The sequence below is a fragment of the Martes martes genome (genome assembly GCF_963455335.1).
Source record: "Martes martes genome assembly, chromosome: 12".
Taxonomy (NCBI): domain Eukaryota; kingdom Metazoa; phylum Chordata; class Mammalia; order Carnivora; family Mustelidae; genus Martes; species Martes martes.
The window spans coordinates 94248294-94273636 of record NC_137900.1 but is presented as its reverse complement, the minus strand read 5'-3'; the positions used below and the strand labels follow the sequence as shown (position 1 = coordinate 94273636).

Below are 25343 nucleotides of genomic sequence, written 5' to 3'. Positions count from 1 at the left end.
AGAAACCTCCTAGGGCCCTTCCTTGCCCCACTGCAAGACGGGTGCTGTGGTCCGGCCCGTGCCGCGCACGGTCCTCCTGCGTTCTGTGCACAGAGCCCGAGCTGCCCAACAGCACAGGCCATTCTGAGCACGGTGCCCACCTCCCTGCCCTCCCTGGGCTGGCGTGGGCCCACGTACAGGCCCTGGGTCCCAGGGCCCCCCGGGTTTGCGCAGCAGCCGAGGAGGGGGCCCTGTCCACGTGGCACCCTGTCCCTGCTGCAGCCCGTGTCCCCTGACTTTAGATGGGGACGTGGAAACCCCCAGGACTAAGTCATGGGCCATGGGAGAGCAGGTGCTCTGACCCTGAGGTAGGTGCTCTGACCTCAGATGGCATGTCCTGGGTGGGGCCCATGGTGGGCAGAGTGTCCCTGAAGAGCCTGGTCCGTTGGCTCCACCCCTCGGCCCGCAGGACCCTGCCCCTGCTCAGTGGCCGCCCACGCTGTCCCCAGGGCACCTCCCTGCCTTGTGTGGCCATGTGGGGCCCAGCCCCGCACCCACCGGGGCAGTTCTCCGGCGGATCCCAAGGGAGGCAGTGGGACAGGAGTGAGCAAGGTCAGAGCCTCCCTCCCCGGTCTTCGGCTCTGCGCCCTTCCCAGGGGCCTTCCCTAATTCCCAGGAAGGGCAGGGATGGGGCAGTCCCCACGAGTCTCTGTAGTCTGGTGTCTCAGAAGGATAAAAAAGGATTGTCCCCCAGTTTTGAAGGCCAGAAGCGTGACCTGAAGGGGTCAGCAGGGCTGTGCTCCTTCCCGAGGACCTTGGGTGGGGGTCCTTCCTGCCTCTCCCGGCTCCTGGTGGCCCCAGGGTTCCTTGGCTTCAGGCTCTGCTCCCAGCCGCGCACAGCTCTCCTCTTGTCTGTCTGTCCCTTGTCTGTCTCCTGAGGATGCTTCTCACGGGATTTGGGGCAAATCCAGCGGGGTCTCCTTCGAGAACCTGAGCGTCCTTATATCCACAAAGAGGAAGGTCCCGTTCCCAGAGTCTGGGAGTAGGACTGTGGGGGGGGGGGGGAGTTATTATTTAACCTGTTCCCAGACCAGCTCGGAAGGGGGCTCACCCGTTGATTCCTGCCTGCCTGTGTGGTTACTGAAGCGCTCGTCGCTGGGCATGAACGTTTGGCTGGTTTCCAGTCGAGACTTCCCCCGTCTGCTGTTGAGTCCGGCCGGGGCGGCAGGACGGTGAGCTCCTCCCAGCTGGAGGGGATGGTCCCGGGCAGCCCCGCGCCTGCCTCCTGGCTTGGATGGGCGATTGCCGGCCGATGAGGACGGTGTGCAGGGCTTTTGAGGTATAGTTTTGTCTCCAGCTCAGGCCCAGGAAGGACCGGGCAGTGGGCAAGCCCGGGCTGGGACTTGTGTCTGGTGCAGGTGGCCAGCGGCCCGCGGACGGGGGGCCAGTGACCAGCTGGATGTTGGGCGGGATGGCTGCATCGCAGAGGCTGGCCGGAGCAGGGGGACAGTGGGTCTCATGTTAATGCCCACACCCAGGGGCTTTTGTCTGTGCCTCAGTGGTCAGGGTGTTTGGGGTGGGGCCTGAGCTCTGAGGATGTGCCCCCGGAGCCGGCCCGCGTCGCCCTGGTCCTGTTGAGCCAAGCCGCTGGGGCCACCGTCTGTCTCTACCCAGGATGGGGAGTGAGGGGTGGGGGGTGGCAGCTGGGAGGGGTCGGAGAGACCCCACAGAGTCCGGCAGGCCCTGCTTCTGCCTATGGGGTGCGGAGCCCGGTAGCCCCTGCTCCCTGGCCTGGGAGGGCTTCGGGATCGCTCCGTGGACACTCTGAGCAGCGGGACCCTGTCCCAGCCCAGGGAAGCAGCCCTGATTCAAGGCTGGGAGCCCGGCCTTGTGGAATGACCTGCTGATGTGCGGGTCCCTGGGGAGGACTGGAGCCGGCGCTCCGGGGAGGGCATGTCATCTCGAGGTCACCTGCGGGGCTGCGGCAGGGACGGGCTACGGCCCACCCGTGGACGGGGGAGGGTCGGTGGCCTTCCTGGAGGGGCCGGACCCGTGGCCCGTGCTTTTGGATGCAGAGCCCTGGGAGCCGGCAGCGGTGCCCGGGCTGGGGAGCTGCCCCTGTGGGCGACCGGAGGACAGGGGGCCCCACTGCGTGCGTTGGGGGGGCTTTTTCTTTACCGCTGCCCGTTGTCAGGGGGCCCGGGGAGGCTTCAGCCTTGCCCTGGCCTCCCCCTACATTCGCACGGCTTGGGGCTAGCCTGGGCTGCCGGGCTTGTGAGTGTCGGGGGAGCCCTGGGTGTCCCTCCTCATCCCGCGAGCTGTCCGAGGGCCGCAAATTGTCAGACTCTCAGGACCACGCTGGGGGAGGGGAGGGGCATGTGCCATGGCGGTTGTGATGACAAGGGTTAGTACCATCATTCCCGTCCCCGTGCTGCAGACGTGAGAGTCAGAGGGGGGCGTGGAGATCTGTGAGACCAGCCGGCGGGTGTGGGGGCCAGGGCTGGCATCCAGCCCTCACCTGCAGAGTGCCGGCCCACGGGCGGGGCCGTGGGACCCCCGAGGGGTGTGCCGCGTGGGCCTGCGTGGGCGGCAGAGGGGCTCCCCAGGCCGGCTGTGGGCCCTCAGCGTCTCTGGGCCTCGCGGGAGGGACATCACCTTGGGACAAAGAGACTCCTGTACTGGGGCGTCTGTGCGGGCATCTGCCGGGTGCCCCTTTCCTAAGCACGTGTCCCTGTGTTGGGGGCGTGGGGGGCCTCTGACGGTTTTGCGAGCGTCTGTCGGAGGGCTTCCTCTGAGCACGCGGAAGGGCGAGCACAGACTCACTTTCCCACCCGGCTACCCCGGATCTGTACGGAAGCTCCCGGCGCCAGGAAGGACAGGCCCCATGAGGTCTGCACGGTGTGGCCTCGCTGTCCAGGGGGCCGGGCACGGGGCCGTGCTGGGAGGCTTGTTCGGGCAGTGGCTGTGCCTCCCGAACGTCCTCCTCCTGTTCTGTTTAGAAAAGCAGATACTGGTAACGCCCCTCCCAGCCCTAGCGGCCGGCGGCCTCCCCACAATTGCCCAAAGATTCTGCGCAGCAGCCCGGGACGGGCAGGTTTTGTTGGCTCCTCAGTGCTCACGGGCTACCTGGAGCCCAGAGAGGCAAAGCCACCTGCCCAGGGTTGTACAGCAGGGAAGTGCGGGGCCAGAGGGTCTGACGTCCTGGATTAGAAGGACATTCCAGTTCTCAGGTGGAGGGCGAGGGGCATTGGGCCTCTGACGTCAGACTCCGTCCTCCCTTTATTTGACTTGCCCTCCAGCCCGACAGACCGCGCGTGCTGACTTGCCCTTGTTGGTGACTTTCCAACCGGCCCCTGGGCCCCGAGGCCTGTGAGTGCCCCTCAGAGTGGCCCTTCTCCTCCCCGCCCCACGCCCTGGTGCTGTTCACCTCAGCCTGGAGCCACTGCTCTCCGGTCCACGCTGGGACTTCCACGCCCCTCCCAGTGGCCTCTGTCCAGCCGCGGCCGGTCCGACGGTCTGTGCCCACAATCACGCCCTGGAGAAGGGTCTGGCGAGTCTCAGGGACACTGGGGGAACTCTTGGCCCTCCCGGGGTCTACAATTCCTGGAGGACTGCGTTTCCTCTGGGCGCACACGGCCCTCTCCAGAGCTGGGCCTTACTCGCCTACAGCTCATGCTTCTGGGGGGCTGTGTTGGAAGCCGCTTCTTAGGAGTTGGGGAGCACAGATTATCCCCGTGAGTGAGTCACGCCAACCCAGCCTTCTCTGCCAGGCCTAGTCGTGGGTGTTTGCAGCCGGGATAGCCCAGCTTTGGGGTGTAGCCCAGGACTCTAGCTGGAGTCACAGCACGTGGCTCTTGGTCACGATGCCTGACCCCTCGCACGGCAGCCTGCAGTGAGGGTGGGTCACGGAGCAGGTGGGGGGCTGCAGGCGGAGGCGCACGGAGCAGCCTGGCCTCCAAACTGTCCCCTGATGCCCCCCCATCCCCCCATCCCCCGCGGCCACGTTAAATGACTCCAGCCAAGCCCGAAGGTCACAGACGATGCCCAGGTACTCTCTTGATTGACTGATAAGGCTCAGAAAGGTCTTCCAGGCTGGGACCACGCCCTGGAGCCAAGGAGATGAAATCTGGTGGGATGACCGTGGGTTTCTGCACCTGGGTTCCAAACATCCAGTTGTGCCAGTGTAGACCAGGGGGACGTGGGGGACAGCGTTTCCCACGGAGAAGGTGGAGGGGTCGGCGTGCGCGGAGCCCGTTAGTGACCGAAGTGTGATGCGGGGCTGCGATAATGAGTGCGGGACCGAGGGCAAGGCGATCGTGGGTGTGGACCGTGTCCCGCGGAGGCTGAGTTGAGACCTGGGTCTGAGCCTGGGACGCGCAAGGCGAGGTGGAGAGGGAGCTGGTGCCCGGGGGTGGAGCGTCTCCTCCAGGGGGATGGCGCGGTGGCCGAGGGAGGACCCTGGAGAGGCCGGGTACGGATGTGAACCCGTGGCACCCTCCTCCTCCAGCGGGGCCCAGCTCTGAGGCCAGCCGCCCCAGCAGGCCTCCCCTGAACCCGGGCGGCTGGTCACTCGGCCACTGGGGCCGCCTCCCGGGGAAGCGTTAAAGCTTGAGGCTTGTGGTCAGAAACATGATCCCTTCGCCTTCGTGTCCGCGAGTCTCACGGCACGGCTGCTGGAGACGCTGGCCGCGCGAGCCAGGGAGGGGCTCGTCAGCCTTTCCCGCAGGGGACACTGGGGGCCTTTGTCTGGGGTCCACGCTGGTGGCCTGCTGGTCATGGTGGCAGGGGAGCTAATGCAGGGGGTAATGGGAACGGAGCCGGTGATGGTAGCGATGCTGGTGGTGGTAGCGATGCTGGTGTTGGTAGCGATGCTGGTGTTGGTAGCGATGCTGGTGTAGGTAGCGATGCTGGTGTTGGTAGCGATGCTGGTGTAGGTAGCGATGCTGGTGTTGGTAGCGATGCTGGTGTAGGTAGCGATGCTGGTGTTGGTAGCGATGCTGGTGTAGGTAGCGATGCTGGTGTTGGTAGCGATGCTGGTGTTGGTAGCGATGCTGGTGTAGGTAGCGATGCTGGTGTAGGTAGCGATGCTGGTGTAGGTAGCGATGCTGGTGTTGGTAGCGATGCTGGTGTAGGTAGCGATGCTGGTGTAGGTAGCGATGCTGGTGTTGGTAGCGATGCTGGTGTAGGTAGCGATGCTGGTGTAGGTAGCGATGCTGGTGTTGGTAGCGATGCTGGTGTAGGTAGCGATGCTGGTGTAGGTAGCGATGCTGGTGTTGGTAGCGATGCTGGTGTAGGTAGCGATGCTGGTGTAGGTAGCGATGCTGGTGTAGGTAGCGATGCTGGTGTTGGTAGCGATGCTGGTGTAGGTAGCGATGCTGGTGTTGGTAGCGATGCTGGTGTAGGTAGCGATGCTGGTGTAGGTAGCGATGCTGGTGTTGGTAGCGATGCTGGTGTTGGTAGCGATGCTGGTGTTGGTAGCGATGCTGGTGTAGGTAGCGATGCTGGTGTAGGTAGCGATGCTGGTGTAGGTAGCGATGCTGGTGTAGGTAGCGATGCTGGTGTAGGTAGCGATGCTGGTGTTGGTAGCGATGCTGGTGTAGGTAGCGATGCTGGTGTAGGTAGCGATGCTGGTGTAGGTAGCGATGCTGGTGTAGGTAGCGATGTTGGTGTTGGTAGCGATGCTGGTGTAGGTAGCGATGCAGGTGTAGGTAGTGATGCTGCTGGTGGTAGCGATGCGGGTGTTGGTAGTAATGGTGGTGGTGTTGGTAGTAATGGTGGTGGTGTAGGTAGTGATGCTGGTCTGGTAGTGATGCTGTGTTGGTAGTGTTGCTGGTGGTGGTAGTAATACTTGCTTGGTAGTAACGGTGGTGCTGTTGGTAGTAATGCCAGTGTTGGTAGTATTGCTGGTGGTGGTAGTGATGCTGGTGGTGGTAGTAATGGTCGTGGTGTTGGTAGTAATGGTGGTGGTGTAGGTAGTGATGCTGGTCTGGTAGTGATGCTGTGTTGGTAGTGTTGCTGGTGGTGGTAGTGATGCTGGTATTGGTAGTGATGCTGGCGGTGGTGTAGGTGGTGCTGCTGGTGGTGGTAGGGTTGCTGGTCTGGTAGTGATGCTGGTGGAGGTGCTGGTGTTTCCAGCAGTTGCTCATCTGCCCGGGCCCCCTGGGTGCCAGGCCCATAGCGTGAGCTGCACCCACTGTCACACTCCATCCTCAGGACGCTCCGCCAGGCAGGGCTCGTCGTCATCTTTCACAGATGACAGTGGTGGCCCAGGGAGATGAAGCACGTGCACAGGCCCGCAGCGGGCGAGGGAAGGACCCAGCCCCCGGCCGCGGTGGTCGGCGCCCCGTGGCTCTGTGCAGCGGTTCCCAGGGTCCTTACTCCTTCTTCTGAACAGCTTGTCACAGAGCGCACGTCCCTTGTGCTCCGAGATCCCCCCCAGTCAGCCCGGCGTCCATAGGCTCTCCACTCTGAGTCCAGAGGAAGAAAGACGGGGGACGCTTCACTCGTCTGCTGCCTACGTGGCAAGCGTGGCCCTCGTGGCTGGACTGGTGGCTGAGCGTCTGGAGCCAAGGGTCCCGCACTGCCGGTGGAAAAGTGGGGGAGACCCAGGCCCTTTAGCGTCTCAGGGGCTCTGGACGAGGCACGCCCAACAGCCAGGCCCTGGTGACTGGCTCTGCTCTCCCATCCCTCAGTCCAGGGACAAGGTGTCCCCTCTCCGACTTCACCAAGCTGACCCTTAGTCATGGCGGCCAGTGTCAGGTCTGATGTGGCTGGGACGTAACGCCCCACCCCCGGCCACCGTGGCCCTGTCACGGAGACGCGTGTGTGAGCAGACACACCCCTCGACACCCTGGGGCAGGCTCTGGCTGGTGGTGCAGGTGATCATTGGAGGGGGACTGGAGGTGGTCATGTGGTGGGGAAGGTCACAGACTGGGATGCGGGGCCGGGTGGCACCTGGGGCCGGCGGGAGTGGTTTCCTGCCACGTGGACGTACATCTTTGACACTTGCCCAGAGAGGGTTCAACTTGCTCAGACTCCACGGGTCCCCCGAAAACCGGGGAAACAGTTATTTCCTCTGGTGTGGGGCCTCTCTTCTCCATCACCTGCGTGTCACAGGTGAACAACGCCACACACGACTTCAGACGTGACGTGTGTGTGTCCCAAGAGCGTGAACAATGGAATACGCGTGACGACTGTACTTGTGACGTCTCCGGGGCACCGAGGACGAGGGCAACCCGGTGTCCCCTGGCCACTGTGCGTGGGACATGGTGGCCGGAACCCACCAGGCGTCCTAGGGAAGAACACTCAGCCGGCTGGACGGCAGCGCTCCGTCGCTGCATGCGTCTCTGGGGCTCCGTGTGTACATTGCCGCTCCGAGTCACTTGCTGGGCCCAGGCGGTCCTGCCCCCGCCCCTGCTCACAGAGGCTGGGGGTCCCACTCTCCCAGCAGCCCCCCACGTCCGATGCTGTATCCCCTCAGCCGAGGAAACCGTGGCTCGCTGCCTCTGGGGTTGGGATGGCAACTCGGTGTGCTGGTCTCCCCTGTCCCGTGAGAGCCAGGCTGGGGCCCTGGGCCCCTCCACACTGCAGGAGGCCACGCACCGGGCCGCGGGCACCCGGACTCGTGCAGGCACTGCTGGTTTGTGACCAGAGCCTGCTGGTGGCTGGAAGCAGAGAGTTTCTCGACTTGGCTGCAGGGTTGGCGTGCTTGCCGACCACCTGGGCTGCCATCTCGAACAAGAAGTGTCTCCCTTCTCGAGTGGCCTGCGTGGCCCCGTCTCAGAGCATGAAGTGCTCTGAGGCCAGACGGCAGAACCCACAGGGAAAGCCGATTGTGTGGTGGGGGTCCCCATGGGGCCTGTGTGGATCGGATGAGGGGGGCCGTGGTGTGGGGGCCGTGGAGCAGGGCTGCTCCCCAGTGGCCCGGGAGTTCTGTTGAGAGGAGGGAGGCTGCATTCAGGGCCACGGGAGGGGAGCACAGGCAGCTGCAAGGGTGCGCCAGGTAGAGAGGTGCCCTCGTTGGGGCAGACTCCGGCTTCTGGCACTGCGGCCCCCAAGGCTGCCAGGCCCCCCAGCGGAAACTTTGCAATATCCTCGGCCCGTAGCAGAAATGCAGGCTGGATGAAAGCTCATTACTGGCAGAACAGAACCGACTCCCTCAGCAAAATGCTCCCAGCTCAGCGAGGGCCGAGGCTCCCCCGTGCCCCGCTGCGTCCCAGGGCCCGATGCCAGCCTGTCCTCGGCAGGGGAAGGGCGCCCACTGTCACCTGGGGTGTCGAGGCTGGACCGTGGAGCAGAGTGGCCTTCATGACCGCCAGGCACCGCGGCAGAAGCTTCTGGGGGCTGGGCGGAGCTTTGCTGACCTGGCACGTGGCGGACATTAGTGTGCAGGAGCAGGAAACGGCGGTCGCCTCAGAACGAGGGACGGAGTGAAAACAGAGGGTGTGGGCTGCTCTGGCAGGGGGTCCGGGCCACCTGCGGGCCACCTGCGGGCCTGGGGCCCAGTTGTGGACTCAGGTGCTGCCTGCACCCCCGAGGGTCTGCGCCCACACAGAGGGCGGCCGGGGTGAGGCCACGGTTGTTGTCCACGCAGATGTTCTACTTGGACTCCGCGGGGGCCAGGCTGCCCTTGGGCGGAGCTGCAGGACAGTGACTCTGGAGCCCCCGCTCTGTGCCCCTGCGTGAGGCCCGCCTCTCTGAGCCTCAGTGTGTGCATCCACATAATGGGGATAAGAGAGAAGACACAGGGTGACCCCCACCCCCTTGCGAGCACAGAGGAGCCGCGATAAGGCACGTGGGGGCCGTGCAGGTGGGGGGTGCTGTCATGGGGAGGGGGCTGCGTCATCTCCACAGCCCCGGGACCAGGCGGCTATTGCTGAGGGGCACAGACCCCTTGGTAGGACGGCTGCCCCTGTGGGGGGAGCAGGATGCCCACGGTCAGGCCCGTGAGTCCGGGGCGGGTGTCCTGTGCTCCCGGAGGGAGGCTGGAGGGCAGCTGGGGGAGCTGGGGGAGCCGCCTGCCCACTGGGCCCGTGGACGGAGCGGTTGGGCGGGAATCGGTCTGGGGCTCACCTGCCACCCAGGGCGTTGAGGGCACGGTAAGGCAAAGCCAGGCAAGGCTCCATGGAGGGAGAGGGCGTCTCCTGGTCCAGGGGAGAGCCATAACCCTGCCTGCCAGACGGTCGGGGTGGAGGGGGCAGTCGGCCCAGGTGGCCTAGGGGTGGGGCGGGGGGAACAGTGTGAGAGGGCCGTGAGCAGGGGAACCCCTCAGGCCCGGAAGCCAGAGTCTGCAGGGGGAGACGGTGGCGGGGGAGCCCTCCATCGATTCTGGCCACTGTTGTTGGAGAGGTGGTGGTAGCTCAAGTGCGGGACAGTGGTAGGATAACACGGGGTTGCGGAGTGCGGGGTGGGTCCTTCTTGGTTCTGGGAAGTTCCTGGCCCTCGGTACCTCAGTTTTCCCTTCTGAATGGGGGCAGTAGGAAGGTTCAGGGGAGATGTGGTGCACTGGGGGACCCACCACTGCTTTCCCTAGACTAGAGAACCCCTGGCCTTGGACCTTGGAGCCCGGGGACTCTCGGGGGTCCACCCCCCTCCGTGGACCTCACACTGCTAGTCTGAAGTGAGACCATTTTACTACGTCACAGGTTTTGACCTGTGACACAAGTCCATAAACGCTTTCTTAACTACTATCTTGTGTGACAATCTGGCGTGTAAACCCTGCTGGGGACCCCCAGGCTCCTCCACGGGACCCCATTTGAGAAGCCCCAGCTGGGCTGAGAGCCCGGGTCCCTGCGTCCCGAGGGAGCCTGAAGGGCAGGGAGGCCATGGGAGCGGGATGCACGGAGCTCCCACGAGCGCCCAGCAAAGGGAAGGCACCACGTGAGACGCGGTCCGGCGCCCCCAGGGTGGTGAGTGGCCCTTGGTTCTAGTTGAGTAACACTTTGGGTTATTGATGGGGCACCTGGCATCATCGAAACGTGATCCCCGAGGCTTCAGGGGGGCCCTGCAGCCACGCAGGTGGCATTTCCCTGGCTCGCCCATGCTGGGGCCTACGGGAGCGTGACCGTGCCGGGCAGCGCGCTGGGCCACGGTGTGAGCCCCAGGCTCCCCCGCACTCAGCCTCTCTTGGGCGCTCCCGCTCTAGGCCTGGTGTCCGCCGCCGCCCTCTGTCGCCCCACGACTCCTGACTGAAGTTCAAGGTGCCTCGTGGCCAGAGGGGATAATGTCCCTTCACTTTCTCCCAAGGGTCCCCAAGGACAGAGGCTCTCTTTCTGTTTCTGTTCATGAGTGGGTCAGCCAGCCTAGAAGGTCACGTGAAGGTCATCCACTGCATTGCATGCGCACACGCACACACCCAGAAAGCTCCAGAGGCTACAAGCGGGTCATGAGTCTTCGAGTTTGGGGGTTGCTGGGCTGCCTTCAGGGCAGGGGCCTCCCGACTCTACCAAGGTCAAGGCCAGGCTGGTTGAGGGTTCCTAGTCAGAGTGTCCCCGGACCCAAGAGGACAGCTGGATCACAAAAATCCTGGGCTGTCCTCACTGCTTCCAGAGAGGCAGGGGACCCGCCAGCAGCTCTGACCATGGCCAGCCTCACAGCGCTGGCGTTCGGCTCCCGAAGGCCAGGCTGGGTCCCCAGAAGCTGCAGGCTAGTGGACTCGCTGGGTGTGCTTCTTGTATTCGTGGGTGGGTCTCCCATCCTGGCCCCCGGCGCCCGCCTTCCGCCTCGTCCCCCCAGAGCACAGACGCACTACCCAGGGCTGTCCCGCTGACCCTGCCCCCGGGCCCCGAGGGGCTGGAGTGTGGGCAGCAGGGGCCTTCGTGCCAGCATCTCCCACCAGCAGCTATGGAGAAGGGCTCTGCTGGGAAAGGGGGGTCACCGAGCGACTCTCGGGGTCTGTGGCTTGGGGCTTGTTTTGCCACAGGAAGCATCATGAAAATGCTCTCAGAACAGTCACAACACTGTGAGCATCCGTGGGACATGTGAGATCCAGTGTGAACCAGATCAGGGCCAGCCACGGGTGGGCCGTCTCCAAGGCACGGGGCAGCGGTTGCCGCAGCCAAGGGTCGACAAAGATTCTCAGATTGTGTCTGGTCCCAGCTAGAGAAGGGTCCGTGGGGGACAGCTTCTCTGCAAGGAGCACGCAGGTATTTGTCATGCCAACCTGCACACACAACTCCTGTGTGTTCCGGGAAGAGGTGGGAGGGGGGTGACAGGAGCCCTGGACGAGGGCTTCCAAGAGGCTCAGACGCACGCCTGTTTCCCCTTCTCACAGAGGCGCAGGAGGTGGACGGATCCCTGTCCTTTGAGACACGCACCCTCGGAACAAAGGGGCACATGTTCTTTGGTGTGGAGACACCCTCGGGGGTTTGTGGGGCCAGGATTTGCTACAAGCCTAGGAGTCTGCGGGGGAAGGTGGGTCCTGGGAACGAAGGGGGCTTCGTGCTTGCAGGGGCCCGGAGGTGACCTGCTGCGGACCACATGCTCCCTCCGCGGCCATGTGGGGAGTGGGCGAGGTAGGCAGGGAAGCAGGGCTGGCGGGGAGGGTCAGGTCAGCGCCGACCGTGCCCTCGGAGTCCAGAGCTCCGGTGAGTCCGTGGGAAGCGCTCAGCCCCGTGTCTCTTCCCGGTGTTTACGCCATAGCTTTTAGCCTTGTCCGTTGCCTGGTGTTGGGGGCAGCCTGCGCCACCGTGTGGGGGCCTGTGAAGCCTGGCTCTGGGTGGGGCGCTCTGGGGTACGGGGACGCAGGTGTGCCACACGTGGCCATGGCCCGAGGACTTGGGCTTCCTGGGGAGGCAGGCCCTTTACCAGACACCTGTGGTCCTCCGTGCCGGTGGCTTGGTGGAGGGGACCGCCAGGTGCCGGCTGCCACGGCCACCCACAAAGGCCCCCGAGCCTCCTCCCCCTCCCGGAGACTGTATCCAGGGAGCGCACATTCAGATGTCAAGTTGCCAGCAGAAAGGCAAAGGACCTATTTTATTTGAATTGGATAAAATCTGAACTGGAAGTCGTGTTGCTTCATAAAACTATGTGGTTTGATTCACTGGTCCTGTCACATGGTTCTTGTCCGAGGGAGAGTTTACAACACCGGCCGGGAGCCTCTGACACCCAGAGGGAGAGAGAGCGAGGCAGAGAGGGACCGGGAGGAGGGAGCGAGGACGGGAAAGGGAGAGACGGAGGGAGGGAGGAAGGCGGCGGCTCTGCCCGTCGTAGAGCTTGGGGAGGGGGGCCAGGAGTGTCTTCCAGGGGCTCCCTTCAGAGCTGTCTGTGCGGAGACGGGTCTGCTTGGGGCAAGTTCTGAGCTCCTCGCCCACCTTCAGGGTCTTCAAACCCAAGTTGGGGGCCACGTAATTCAGACCCATGTCTCAGGGGCCAGGCAGGATGTGCTTTTCTGGACTCTAAGACTCACCCGGTTCTGCCACTGCGTCACCCCCTCCTCGCCCCATCTCTGGGCCGGTTACCCTACAGAAGCTTTGGCAGGCCAGGGAAGGGCAATGGATCCTGTCCCTCAGAGCCGTGCATGGGGCTGGCACTTAGCGTCCCAGACCCTGGGAGGCCATCTGGGGAGCCACGCCCAGTGACTTTGAGAGGCACATCCTCTCAGCCTTCCATGTCTAGCCTAGTCTGTGTCCGGCTCAGGGAAGGGGCTCACACACCTTTACCCAACAGAGGGCGTGGAGGACATGGCTTCCTTTCTTGCACCTGTGGTTCTGACATGTGCAGAATAAGCGCTACCTCCTTTCTGTCAAGCTCACGGCCACCATATTATCTTGCTTCACTCATGGCTTTGTCTTCAGGAGCGGAATGGGCCTTCTGTTGGGCCATGGGAGGGTGGGTGTGCAGGAGCAGGGGTAGCCTCAGGTGTCTGGACAGAAAGGGATAGTGGGAGTCAAGGGGCATCAGTGACAACCACATGAATACATGGGTATGGGTATGCGTGTGATCTTACCCATGGGACACAAGGCAAGTGCAAATTGTTAGGAAGAGTATGGACGCTGCCAGGCAGTGGTTCTGGGCCACGGCTACATTTCTGTGTGTAATACAGGGACTGGCACTTAGTAGGTGCTCAATAATTGCTACTAGATGAATAGAAGGACGGATGATAGATGGTAGATAGGTGGTGAATGGATGATGGTTGGTGGATAGCTGATGGATGGTTGGGTGGGTGGATGGATGATGGATGGATGGACGGATGGTAGATGATGGATGGATGGTGGATGGTTGATGGATGGATGGATGGTAGATAATAGATGGATGGTGGATGGTTGATGGATGGATGGGTGGATGGATGGATGATGGATGGATGGATGGATGGTGAATGGATGATGGATGGTAGATGGATGATGGATGGATGGGTGGATGGATGGATGATGGATGGATGGTGAATGGATGATGGATGGTAGATGGATGATGGATGGATGGGTGGATGGATGGATGATGGATGGATGGTGAATGGATGATGGATGGTAGATGGATGATGGATGGATGGGTGGATGGATGGATGATGGATGGATGGTGAATGGTTGTTGGATGGTGGATGGTTTATGGATGGATGGGTGGATAGTTGGATGAGTGGTGAATGGGTAGTGGATGGATGGGTGGTGCTTGGATGGTGGATAGATGGATGTGCACATGGCAGGATGGGCTCTGGGCCAAGGAGCTCAACACTGGGCATGGCCCACAATTATCCTTTCTTGCGCACCATCTCTAGTGACATAGTTTCAACACTGGGCATGCTTCTCTGTGTTCCTTTCCCTCCTCGAGCCCAGCGTGTCACATAGTGGTGGATACCATGCAGGCTGCGTTAAGCTGTCTCCATCTCACCTGTTGTGTGACCGTGAATGTTGTGTGACCCTGAGGTGACCTCAGGGCTCCAGTTTTCTCAGCTTCAGATGGGAATTAATGGCACAAAGGAAGTGACAGCATGCGGTTTCTTTGTCCAATACCTGATTTATAGTAAACACTATCTAAACATTAATCATTAATAAAATCATTATTATATTGGGCAGTTTCTAGCCATCTGATTGGAGTCCTAAGTTCCCTTGCCAGGGAGACATCAAATGTTTGGTAACATTCATCAGACCCATGGTTTTTGTTCTCTTTTGTTTGTCTGCTGTAGACACATCTTGAGGAAAACAATATGAAATAGAATCGTCGCACATTTTTCCCATCTGACATAGTGGGAATGTTGGCTGCCACGGCAGTGAACCAGAATATTATGTGGTTGGTAGCGTGGGCTCATCCCGGTAGTCCATAGCCTGTGTCCGTACCTCATTTCCTTTCATGGTTGAATATTCCGATGTACGGATAGACCACGATTTGTTTATCTGTTCATGCACTGATGGACATTTGGGCTGTTCCCACCCCTTGGCTGTTGTGTATAATGCTGCTGTGAGCATGGGTGTCTGTGGACGTATTTGATACTAATACAGTTCTTTCTTGAGTGAATTATTTACGTCTCTTAGTTCATAGGATTGGAATTTCTGGGTCGGATGGTATTTTCCTCTTTAAAAATAAATCCTGCCTCACCCCATGGTTGGGGGTGCCAGGGAAAGTGGTAGCACACCTGCAAGCTCTCACAGTTTAGGGTGTAGTTTACAGCTTGCATTTATCACCCACAGTTCACAAAAATCTCTGAGCACTTGGCTGGCACCTGGCAGGTGCCCAATAAGTGTCTGATGAATGGATGGGTAGGTGGGTGGGTGGATGGATGGACGGGTGGATGGATAGATGGGTGCGTGGATGGGTAGATGGGTGGATTGATGGGTGGGTAGATGATGGGTGGATGGATAGGTGGATGGATGGATGGGTTGGTGGGTGGCTGGATGGCTGGGTAGATGGATGGATGATGGATGGATGGAAGGATGGATGGATGTATGGGTGGGTGGATGGATGGGTGATTGGATGGGTAGGTAGATGGTTGGATGGATAGATGGATGGGTGGGTGGATGGATGAATGGATGAATGGATGGATGGGTGGGTGGATGGATGGATGGATGGATGGGTGGATGGATGGATGGATGGTTGGATGGATGGATGGGTATATGGAAGGATGGATGGATGGATGGATGGATGGATGGATGGTTGGATGGGTGGGTGGATGGATGGATGGATGGGTGATGGTTGGATGGGTGGATGGGTGGATGGGTGGGTGGGTGGGTGGGTGGATGGATGGATGGATGGGTGATGGTTGGATGGGTGGATGGGTGGATGGGTGGGTGGGTGGGTGGGTGGATGGATGGATGGGTGGGTGGATGGATGGCTGGATGGATGGATGGTTGGATGGATGGATGGATGGATGGGTGGATGGGTAGATGGGTGGATGGATGGGTGGGTGGGTGGATGGATGGGTGGGTGGATAGATGGCTGGATGGATGGATGGTTGGATGGATGGATGGATGGATGGGTGGATGGGTAGATGGGTGGATGGATGGGTGGGTGGGTGGATGGATAGTTGGGTGGGTGGATGGGTGGATGGGTGGGTGGGTGGGTGGATGGATGGATGGGTGGGTGGGTGGGTGGATGGATGGCTGGCTGGCTGGCTGGATGGATGGATGGGTGGATGGTTGGATGGATGGATAGATGGATGGATGGGTGGGTGGATGGATGGATGGATGGATGGGTGGGTGGGTGGATGGATAGTTGGATGGGTGGATGGGTGGATGGGTGGGTGGGTGGGTGGATGGATGGATGGGTGGGTGGGTGGGTGGATGGATGGCTGGCTGGATGGATGGATGGATGGGTGGGTGGATGGATGGATGGATGGTTGGATGGATGGATAGATGGATGGATGGGTGGGTGGATGGATGGATGGATGGATGGGTGGGTGGGTGGGTGGATGGATGGATGGATGGGTGGGTGGGTGGATGGTTGGATGGATGGATGGTAGGATGGGCGGGCCATCCTAGCTTGAGTGGTAACTGGAGGTAGCAGCTCCCTGAGAGGAAGGCTGGTCCTGAGAACAAGCTCCTCCCAAGGTGTGTCTGGGCTACTTGCCACCGGCCTCCCGGATCCCCGTGTTTATTCCCCGTATGCTACTTACTCAAGGGCTTTTGTCCTTTTCCAGGGTGATATCCAGCAGCTGCTCTTCGTCTCGGACCACCGGGCAGCTTACGACTACTGCGAGCACTACAGCCCCGACTGTGACACAGCCGTCCCCGACACGCCCCAGTCACAGGATCCCAACCCAGACGAATATGTACGTTAGCCCCCCTGGCTTCACGGTGGTGGCGTAGGCAGACTGCTTGGGAGGGGACAGGTCAGGCAGGCCGGGGTGGAGGGACACAAAGGCCACGCAACCCCTATTTAAAATAAACCTGCTGGGCAAGAATCCAAGGTTGGTGCTGCCCCGTACCCAGCAGCGCCGCGGTTCAGCCCGCCTGGAGTTCTCACTGCCATTTCCAAGTGAAGGTCGTCTCTCACCTCCTGGTCACAGCGGTGCACGTCCTCTGTCGTGTTCACCCTGCTGTCATTAGGCCTCCTGGTCTCCTTCTGTCTCGACCGGTTAGAAGAGAGGGAAGGGTGATCCTCATGAAACCGGGGTCCCGTGGCCCAGTCAGGTCTTCTGAGCTCGGGCTGAGTCCTCGCAGCCGAGGCCTCCTGGCCGGGCCTCTGCCCCTGTTTGAGGGGCGAGACCTTCTCTGTCACTGTGGTTTGGGGCTTCAGTGAGGGTCAGGGGATTCAGAGGGACAGCAGGGTGCCACAGGACCCCACAGCCTGGCTGGCCGTCCTGGCCCTCGGTCCTAAAGGATCAGAACATCTGCACCTTTTAGAACTCAATTTTCTTTGAAGGGGCCCTGGGCCCCCCATTCCTTCCCTTGTGCTTCTCACGGGGCTGCCTCAGCCGCCCAAGGAGCTGGAGCCAGTGGAGGCCCGTTCGGAGCCAGTGGAGGCCCGTTCGGAGGCCCGTTCTGGTGTCCACTCTCCCTGGCTGAACCTGGATGGTGAGGCGAGTAGCTGGGCTCCCGGTGGGGTCCCGCCTTCCTCACGTGGCCCGATTTGATTTCAGTACCCAGAAGGAGAAGGCGAGGGCGATACGTACTACTACGAGTACCCCTACTATGAGGACACGGACGACCCAGGCAAAGAGCCCACCCCCACCAAGAAGCCCGGGGAAGCTGCTAGAGAGACCACGGAGATAGCCGAGGTCTGTGTGGGCGGCCACTCGGCGCTGCCGGCCACAGTGGGGAGGACGCCGGGGCTGGTGTGGAGGCCGGGAGGGGGTGGGTGCGAGCTCGGCAGGGAACCAGCGCCCCAGGGGCCTGGTGACCCGTGCTTCGGGCCCCCGGGGAGGCGGGGGAGCGGGCTCGCCACCTGCTATGCCGCCAGCCGATGCTGGCGTGAGGGGCAGCGTGCGGCTCTGCGTCTGAGGTCTTTTCCTTTTAAACCCGGAGCTGCAGAACGCCCTTTCCGAGGGCAGGATGGGGGGTTTGGGGCCACGGACAGCACGCCCCGGGGCTGGCGGTCTCCCAGCGTGGACGGCATCCGCAGGGCTCTTAGGTGGCCACGGCGCCGTGCTGGGGGCCCCTCCAGAACCCCTGACTCCCGCCCTGCTCCCCCATCTCAGGAGCAGACCCCGCCCACCACGGCAGCCCCTGCGGTGCCCGATGTCAGCGAGGGGGCCGGGAAGGAGGAGGACCCTGGCATTGGGGACTATGACTACATGCCCAGCGAGGACTACTACACGCCCGCCCCTTACGATGACATCAACTACAACGAGGGCTTCGAGAACCCCGACCAGTCCCCCGACCGTGACGCCGGGGCCGAGGTCCCCACCAGCACGGCCGGCACCGCCAACTCCTCCAATGTAATTTGCTTCTCTTCCACATGGGCCTGGGGCCAGGGCGGGGGCAGGGCTGGGGCAGCGCTCTGGGCTCCTTCCCTCTGCTCTGACCTCGGGGGTCCTGGGCTGGCTCCCTGCTCCACAGCCCAGCTGACCCTGGCCCCCAGGGGCCCTGAGCAGGTTTGGGGTCCCCGATTCCCTGAGCCCGTCTCCCTGGTGCCCGTTTTTCATCTGCGAAATGGGTGGAATGAGCCCCGCCTGCCCGTTCCCCCAGGGTTTCGGGTGGGGACGGACGAGGACATGCATATTTGCGGTGTCCCTCTCTGTGGCCTGAAGGGGCCAGGCAGGACAGGTGCATAAGCGAGGGGTCTGGACGGTCAGGAGAGACATGGGGCCAGCTAGTGCCGGGCATGACCGTGGGCTTTCCCGCTGGGCGGACCTGGCTCGAAACCCCGTGCCCTGACCTTGGAGAGCCCCTGTGGATCTCAGTTGTCGTTCACAAGTTGGCACTCCCAGGTCCGCCTCTAGGGGTTGGGGGCAAGTTTTCATACGAGGGAGGAGTTCAGCAGCGCACACAGCGAACGCTTCGACGTCGGCTTCGCGTGGAGCCGGGTTCTTGACGCCACAGACGGACACCCGGATCTGCCGGTCCAGACCCCTCTGTCGGCAGCATGCGATTGGGGGCTTGTTGCCTCAGACCGCCAGGCCCTGGGCAGGATCCCCCGATGGCACCGACTGCCCCTCAGCACGCTGGTCCCCGTGCCGCCCCAGCTAGCTGCGGGGTCCTGTGGGGTTTGGGGTGAAGTCTCCCTGCGGCGAGAGGGAAGGCGTGTGAGGGGCCGCTGGGGTCCAGGAGCGGCCCCAGCGAGTCTGACTGGACTCCTGGGAGGCCTCGTCCTTGACGTCCCCAGGCTGTGGGGTTGGGCAGGGAAGGGGTCTCTGCCCAGCTCCACACGGCCCTCCGGTGACCCCTGCTGCCCCTTCCCCGCCAGCCGGCTCCGCCCCCGGAGGATGACTTGGAAGGGGAGTTTACAGAAGAAACCATCCGGAACCTGGACGAGACCTACTACGACCCCTACTACGACCCCACCGTCTCCCCGTCGGAGATAGGGCCGGGCATGCCCGCCAACCAGGACACCATCTACGAAGGGGTGAGGGGCTGTGGGGCTCCTTCCGCCGGCACCTTCGGGGCCCGGGGCCGGCCGGCCGTGAGCCGCCCCTGCCTGCTGAGCTCCCTCCTCCGCTCACCCTCTGTCCACCTGTGTTTTGTGACCCCAGATTGAAGGACCCCGAGGAGAGAAGGGTCAAAAGGGAGAGCCCGCCATCATCGAGCCGGTAAGGACGCTCTCAGCCCCTCTCCGGAGCCGGCGGGCGCCGGGTGAGGCAGGTGGAGGCCCGGCCTGGGGGCCCCTCGCGGACGCCGCACGCCGCTTGCTGCCGAGGCTTCAGAGAAGGGGCTCAGGCGGGGGAACGTTCCAGACCTTGACTGAGGTGCCAGCCGCCGGGATCCCGGCAGTGAGAACGCTGTGCACTCAGGGTCTGAGCGCCTCCCCATGCGTAGCCGTCGTCACCGGGGTGAGAGACCCAGAGCTTGTGAGAAGGAGGGCAGCCCCTCCGGAGGGGTCGGGGGGTTCACGGGGCACCTCGGATCCGGGCTGGGCCGGCGTGGCCACCGCCTGGGGCCAGTGTGGAAACTGGTGACGCGTTGGGGGCTGTCCCGTGGCCGGGGAGCTTGAGAACTCGTTCTGCTGGGTGCGGGGTCGGGGGGAGTAGATGGGATGGGTGCTAGGGGAGCGGGGCAGGGAAGGGGGAGGCTCGCGGCCGGGGGCCCGGGGGGCCGCTCCCTGCTGCATGTCCTCTGCCCCCGGGGAGCCCGGCTGGGAGTGGTGGACTCCACTCTGTGGCCCGAGAGTGGTCAGGGTCAGACGCGAGGCGCCACGTGATGGGCCGGGAGGGGCAGGGTCCGCAGCTGCGTGGGGTGGCCGCGGCGCTGTGGGCCGGGCAGCTGCTGTGGACATGACGGCGGGGAGGGGCTGGCCGAGGCCCATCCTGCCACGTCGTCCAAGCGCCAGAGGGAGGAGGCTGGTGTCCTGCCCCGCGGTCGGTCACAAGGCGGAGCTGGGCTAAGGGTGGTTCCTGGTGCTCAGCTCTGGACAAGATGTCGGGGTGTCTGGTTCCTTATGACCTTGGGTTCCTGGAATGGGGAATTCTGTGGTCTCCGTCCTCCCACGGACCTGGGAAGGTACTTCTAGAAACTTCACTGCTGGCCTCTCCAGAGTGGCCAGGGCAGACGGGACGCAGCCCATCTCTGGGGGAAATGCCCAGTGGGCAGAGTTTCAGCACAGCCCTCCCGGCTTGGCCCCATGCCCAGCCCCTGGAAGCATCTGGAGAGTGGCAAAGGCAGCCCCTTGTGGTGTTTGCTCTGGGCCTGTCCGGGGATGGGACCCGTCAGCCTCACAGGGCTGTGGCCACTAGACGCGCAACCTTTTCTCAGGCTAAGGACATCCCCTTCCAGGGCTTTCTGCGGGTCCAAGGAAGAGGGTGGCAGATGGGGGCACGGGGGAAGGGTGCAGAGGTGCCAAGGGGGGCAGGACCAGCACCAGGACACCCCTTGCTCAGCGACATGAAAAATTCTGATGTCAAGTCCAGCCACAGGGGAAGAGTGTGGGGGGGCAGCCAGCAGCTGGGGCGGGGACGCCCCGGGAGGCCAGCGGGTGTGTTGCAGTCGCCACGGGGTCCTGGCCTCAGCGTGGCTCATCTCACTGACCACACACGTCCCCAGACATGCTGGTCCCCGCATGGACCCGCTCTTGACTTGGGCTCCTTTTGTGGGGTCCACGTGGCTTTGCTGGCAGGACATCTTGTGTGGGAAGAACGTGGGGCCCCAGGATAGGGAGGTGCTGGGGAGGGGCGAGGCTGGCACCATCTGGGTGTGCTTCCTGTCCGCTCACAGCCGCCGGACGACCCCCGGAGGAGAGCCATGGTGCCCCGGCTCCCAGGGTGGTCCGCTGGGGGCGGGCAGGGGCGGGGCTAGAGACGGAGGGCTGGTCCCGCACAGACAGCGTGTCTACACAAGGTGCGGCTCATCTCGAGGCATCCGGACACAGCTAGGGGAGGGCTCCCTCCTCTGGCCCGGGCGTTCAGTCCTGCCCCATCCCAGCCCATTCCTGAGTCCTCCAGGCCCTCTCCAGGGCCCCTGGGGATGCCGTGTAAACAGTCAGAACTTCTCAACCCAGAGATGCCCTGAGTCTTAACATAAACAGAGGCCAAGTCCCGGGAGCCGGCCGGCATGGCTCTCGCCGCTGACCTCTGACCACAGAGGGCGGGGTGGCCGCCACTTCCCGGGCCCCCACCCTGTCCCAGCGCCCGCCCTTTGGGGAGAGCGACTCCTGTCCACGGAGCCCTCGGAACCCGCCCCTCTCACCCTCCCAACTGCACCTCCCATCGTTTATTAGCAGGGTCTGCAGCTCCTTGAGAGGGTGGCAGACCTCTCTGCCTTGGGGACTCGGGTTTATTGGCATCCTGGGACTCCAGGGACCCATCCCCAGACTGTGTCTCATGGTACCCCGGTGAACGCTCCCGGGAGGCCTACGCAACGCCGTCTCTACTCTCCGCGGTGGTTTGGAAGGAACCTGTTTCTTGAGGGCTCTTCAGCGGGCGGATGCACTTGCGCTGAAAGCTGTTTCCAGCTGGGCCCAGGCTGAGGCCATCCCTCGGGCACCTTCCCCGCTGAGTTTTGAGACCGGCATCTGCACCTGGCGGGGTGTAGACCGGGCTAGCAACCCAGAGGATGTCCGCCGCTTTACCATGTCAGCGACACATGTCTGCCTCCTCGGTCACGGCCACCGGGAAGTTCGGGCCCCTCCCTGCTGGGCTCCTTCATCCTGGCGCCTGGCCTCCTTCCCAGGCCACCCTGGACCGCTCTAGCCCGGCCTCCGGGGAGATCTGAGGCCGGCATTGCCCCGGCAACCCGAGAACAACGCCAGTGTCTGGGAAGGGAGCTGCAGGCCCCAGGCCCCGGCGTGGCCAGAGGTCCCTCACTTGGTCCCGGCCCCCCGCAGAACCTCCCCAGCTGCCTCTGTCCGAGGAGGATACCCGAAAGCGATCGGATGGGCTGTCTGTATACACCTCGGGGACAGAAATTCCTCCGAGAGCACGTCTGTGTAAACACGTCTTCACGACGACTGGGGAGCCCTGGTGGGGAGGCTGGGGGGGTCAGAGGGCCCAGCGGCCCAGTGCTCCTCACCAGTGCGGGTCTTTGAGCCTCACCTGGGCGTTCCCCTGTCCCCCCCCCCCGGGGGGGGCATGTTTCTCCAAAGCCTGGTTCACTTTGGAAGGGAAGTCTGGTCACCGGGGAGCACACGCTGTCCTGGAGGACAGCAGTCTGTGCTTCCTCTGCTTTGGGGGGGAGGGAGCAGCAGGAGGTCTGTCCCTGGAGCCAGGGACATGTGGCCCCCGAGCCCTGTCCCTGCAGTCTCAAGAATCCGTGGGGAGGAGGGCATCGCTGTCCACTCTGCGGGCCCCGAGTGTGGCTGACGTCTGCTCAGCCAGGCCAGGCAGAACCTAGCTGGTCCCAGGGCCCCCAGATGTGTTCTCAGTAGGGAAATCCCTGGGGGGGCAGGAGACCCCTTCCTGCCCGCAGGGTGTGCACTGTCTCAGGGCGCCCGAGGTGGGCATGAGACAGAGGGTGCCGGAGCTGCCTGGCCTGCTGGTGACTGGTTAGGAGAGTGGAGAGTCCTGCTTGGGGACAGGGTTGGAAGTGGATGCAGGGGACCCGGGCCACCCCCCACTCCCACCCAGAGCGGGGAGCTCTGTCCACGGACCCCTCGGCTACCCACATGGCCTCTCTGGGGTCCAGGCTGATGCAGAGGCCTTGTCCCCACTTGGGGGTGCCGGCCATGCAGGCCAGCGGCGGGGTGAGGGTCTTCTGCAGGAGGGCGGCCCGTGTCCTGTGGACTTGGTGGCATCTCCCTCTTGCTCTGGGCTCCTGGCTGGCGCGCCCCCGAGGCCCGAGTCTGTGGTCCTTGTGGGGTCCGCCTCACCAGCCGGGTCTGCCGGGGACCCAGGCGCCTTCTGGGATCTCAGGAGGGATATAGTCCTGGGGTCTCAGACACTGTCTCCTCTCTTTTCCAGGGTATGCTCATGGAGGGGCCGCCGGGCCCTGAAGGCCCCGCGGTGAGTGTCTCTTTCACGTCCCAGGCCTGTGGGAGGTGCTTGGGGGCGGGGCGTGGAAAAGAGGGGCCACTGACAGCCCTTTGCAGACCCCCCTCCCAGGGGCCCGTCTCCGCCACCCCCGGTGAAGCGAGGCGGGAATGGGGTGTTGCCCTGTGGCTGAACCTTTGAATTCTGTCCTGATTTCGTTTTCGATTCCAGGGTCTCCCAGGACCTCCGGGAACGATGGGCCCCACTGGGCAAGCGGGTGACCCCGGAGAAAGGGTAAGGGCGACTCAGCGCTCGGCTCGCGGGGCTTGTCCGTGTGTCTCTCTGCTCCGCGGCCGGCGTCCTCGCGTGTGCAGCCGGCATCCGGCACGTCAGCTCCCCCCTCCCCCACGCCGCGGGGCCTGCTGCCTCTCACCCCACCTCCTGACTGCGTCCGTGTCTGCGGGAGTTTAGGGAGCGGCCGTCCTTGGCGGCCCTGCGCCTGGGGCAGGTGGCCGCGGCGAGGCTCCCACGGAGGCCGCTACGCTCGGCTCACGGAGGGCCCTGTGGCCTGTGTTAGCCCGACGGTGAGCAGAGGGCTGCCGTGGCGCGCGGGGTCCGGACCTGCGTGGGAGCTTCCCGGGCTCGCCCTCCCCTCACTCCGTCTTCCTTGTTGGGGATCAGGCACCAGCACGGGAGGGCTCGCTCCGGGTTACAGGGACCTGTCTTGGGGTCTCCAAAGGGACTCACCCTGGACCCCCCCCCCAGGTCTGAGGCCCCCAGATCAAAGGCACACACCCCCGGGTCAGAAGGACCCATCTTGGGGCCCCCCTCCATCACAGGGACGTGGCCCTGGTCCCCGGGTCCCTGTGCGGCCCGGGGTTGCTGCCGGACAGGGCCGAGCGGGGACGCCGCGATTTCGCTCTGCCACCTGGTGGGGCTCGGGGGTACTGCAGCCTCGGGGCCCGTCCCGCCGGGCTTGTTCTCCTTTGCGTTGAGTTTTCCTGCGGGTCTGACTGGTGTGGACGGGAGCGCAGGCCCGTCAGGGCTGGCACCCAGATGGCGACGCTGTGGACAGGAGAAGCTAGGAGCGTGTGTGTGTCCTAACGGACGTCTATCCCCAGGGCCTGGCATGCTGCCTGGAGGGGCGGGCCTAACGGTTTGGGTGGGTGTGCGGCTGGGGACAGTGGCGGTGGACGGTCACGTGGAGAGGCCGCTGGGTCTGGGAGTGACAGAGGCGTCACGTGACAGAACTTGGCGCTTGGCAGAGGTTTGCTGACGGTTTGCAAGCTGTGGTGGGTGGGGGGCTCCGCGGGACCCGGGTCACAGGGCCTCCCGGGCCGCCGAGCCGCACGCACGCCACGGGGACAGCGTCGGGTCCCTGGCAGACGCGGACCCTGGTCTTACACTGGGGTTTGATTTGGGACGGCCTCTGAGGCACGAGGCCCTGCAGTGAGCGGCGCCCCGGCTTTCCAAGAGGGGCCCCGGTGGCCAAACCTGCTCCCAGTTTTTTCTTTTTTGATCACCCCTGTCGTTTCCCGCGGATTTTTTCCGAAATGGCAGGCAAGGGCAGTCCAGCTGCGTCTGGGCGCAGACCTTGGACCCCGCGGTTCTGCCTCCGGGACTTCCCTGACAAAGCTGCCCGGGCACCCACCGCCCAGCCTGCGCCTGTGGAAGACGGGCGGGGGCGCCGAGGGGCCCAGCGCGCGCGGGCGGCTCTACGGCCACTGAGCTCGTGGGCAGGACCCCGCAGCGAAGAGAAGGGGCCGAGTGCGCGCGGCGCTGGAGGGGGACCTCCTGGAGAAGGAGGACGGCTCCGGGGCCCCACGCACGTCCCACACACCCGCGGGCACGCTCTGCGTGCGGGCTGCCGTGCGTGCCGCCAGCCGTCCCTGCCCGCACCGGCTCCCGTGCAGGGACAGAGGGAGCTCGCCCGTCCCGCTTTGTAGAGATCGTGTTCCACAGCAGCTCTCGAGAACGGGGACCGCGTCGACGATACGGTCACCGGAGAAGCCACTGCGGGTTCAGGAGCGGGCAGTCCGTGTCCCTCGGGGGGATGCCTGGGGAGCCGCAGGTCCTCCGTCTTCTCGGCTGGGAACCGGGAATGGGTGTCGCCCGCCCACCTGCCGCGTCGTCCTCCGGGGTGTGGGCGCCGTTGTCCGCGGGCGGCCGTGCCTGCTGCGGAGCGCTGGGCCCAACGCCCATCGGTGTATTGGGGTGTGGCCAGTGGGAGTCCCTTTTGGTCAGGAAGAGGGAGTCAAACCTCCTTCTGGACGGAGAACGAGCTTTGTGCTCAGGCTCCATGGGAATCCGCCAGGATCAGTGAGGAAGCTGGGAGAGGAAACATTTGTTTTTTTGTTTTTTTGAAGATACACTGTCTTTCTTGTTTTACGTTTGAGTCTGGAAAAGGTCAGGGTTCATCTAGAGGATCTGTCGAGGGGCGTCT

The 25343-nt window shown here is 63.4% G+C and overlaps 1 protein-coding gene across 4 annotated transcripts in view; it reads left to right on the top strand.

Moving 5' to 3' along the window:
• Positions 1-25343, top strand: part of COL5A1 (collagen type V alpha 1 chain) — a gene marked incomplete at its 5' end in the record, with an annotated part of 148548 nt that overhangs the window by 52103 nt on the left and 71102 nt on the right. For 2 of the 4 annotated variants that reach the window (XM_080819388.1, XM_080819387.1), the window contains 7 exons: positions 16043-16174; positions 16985-17128; positions 17549-17782; positions 18751-18909; positions 19037-19093; positions 22892-22933; positions 23132-23194. In XM_080819388.1, coding sequence (XP_080675514.1) covers positions 16043-16174; positions 16985-17128; positions 17549-17782; positions 18751-18909; positions 19037-19093; positions 22892-22933; positions 23132-23194 — 831 coding nt within the window. Of the gene's footprint in view, positions 1-16042; positions 16175-16984; positions 17129-17542; positions 17783-18750; positions 18910-19036; positions 19094-22891; positions 22934-23131; positions 23195-25343 lie in introns of all 4 variants that reach the window. The other 2 variants (XM_080819385.1, XM_080819386.1) reach the window with 2 other exon arrangements.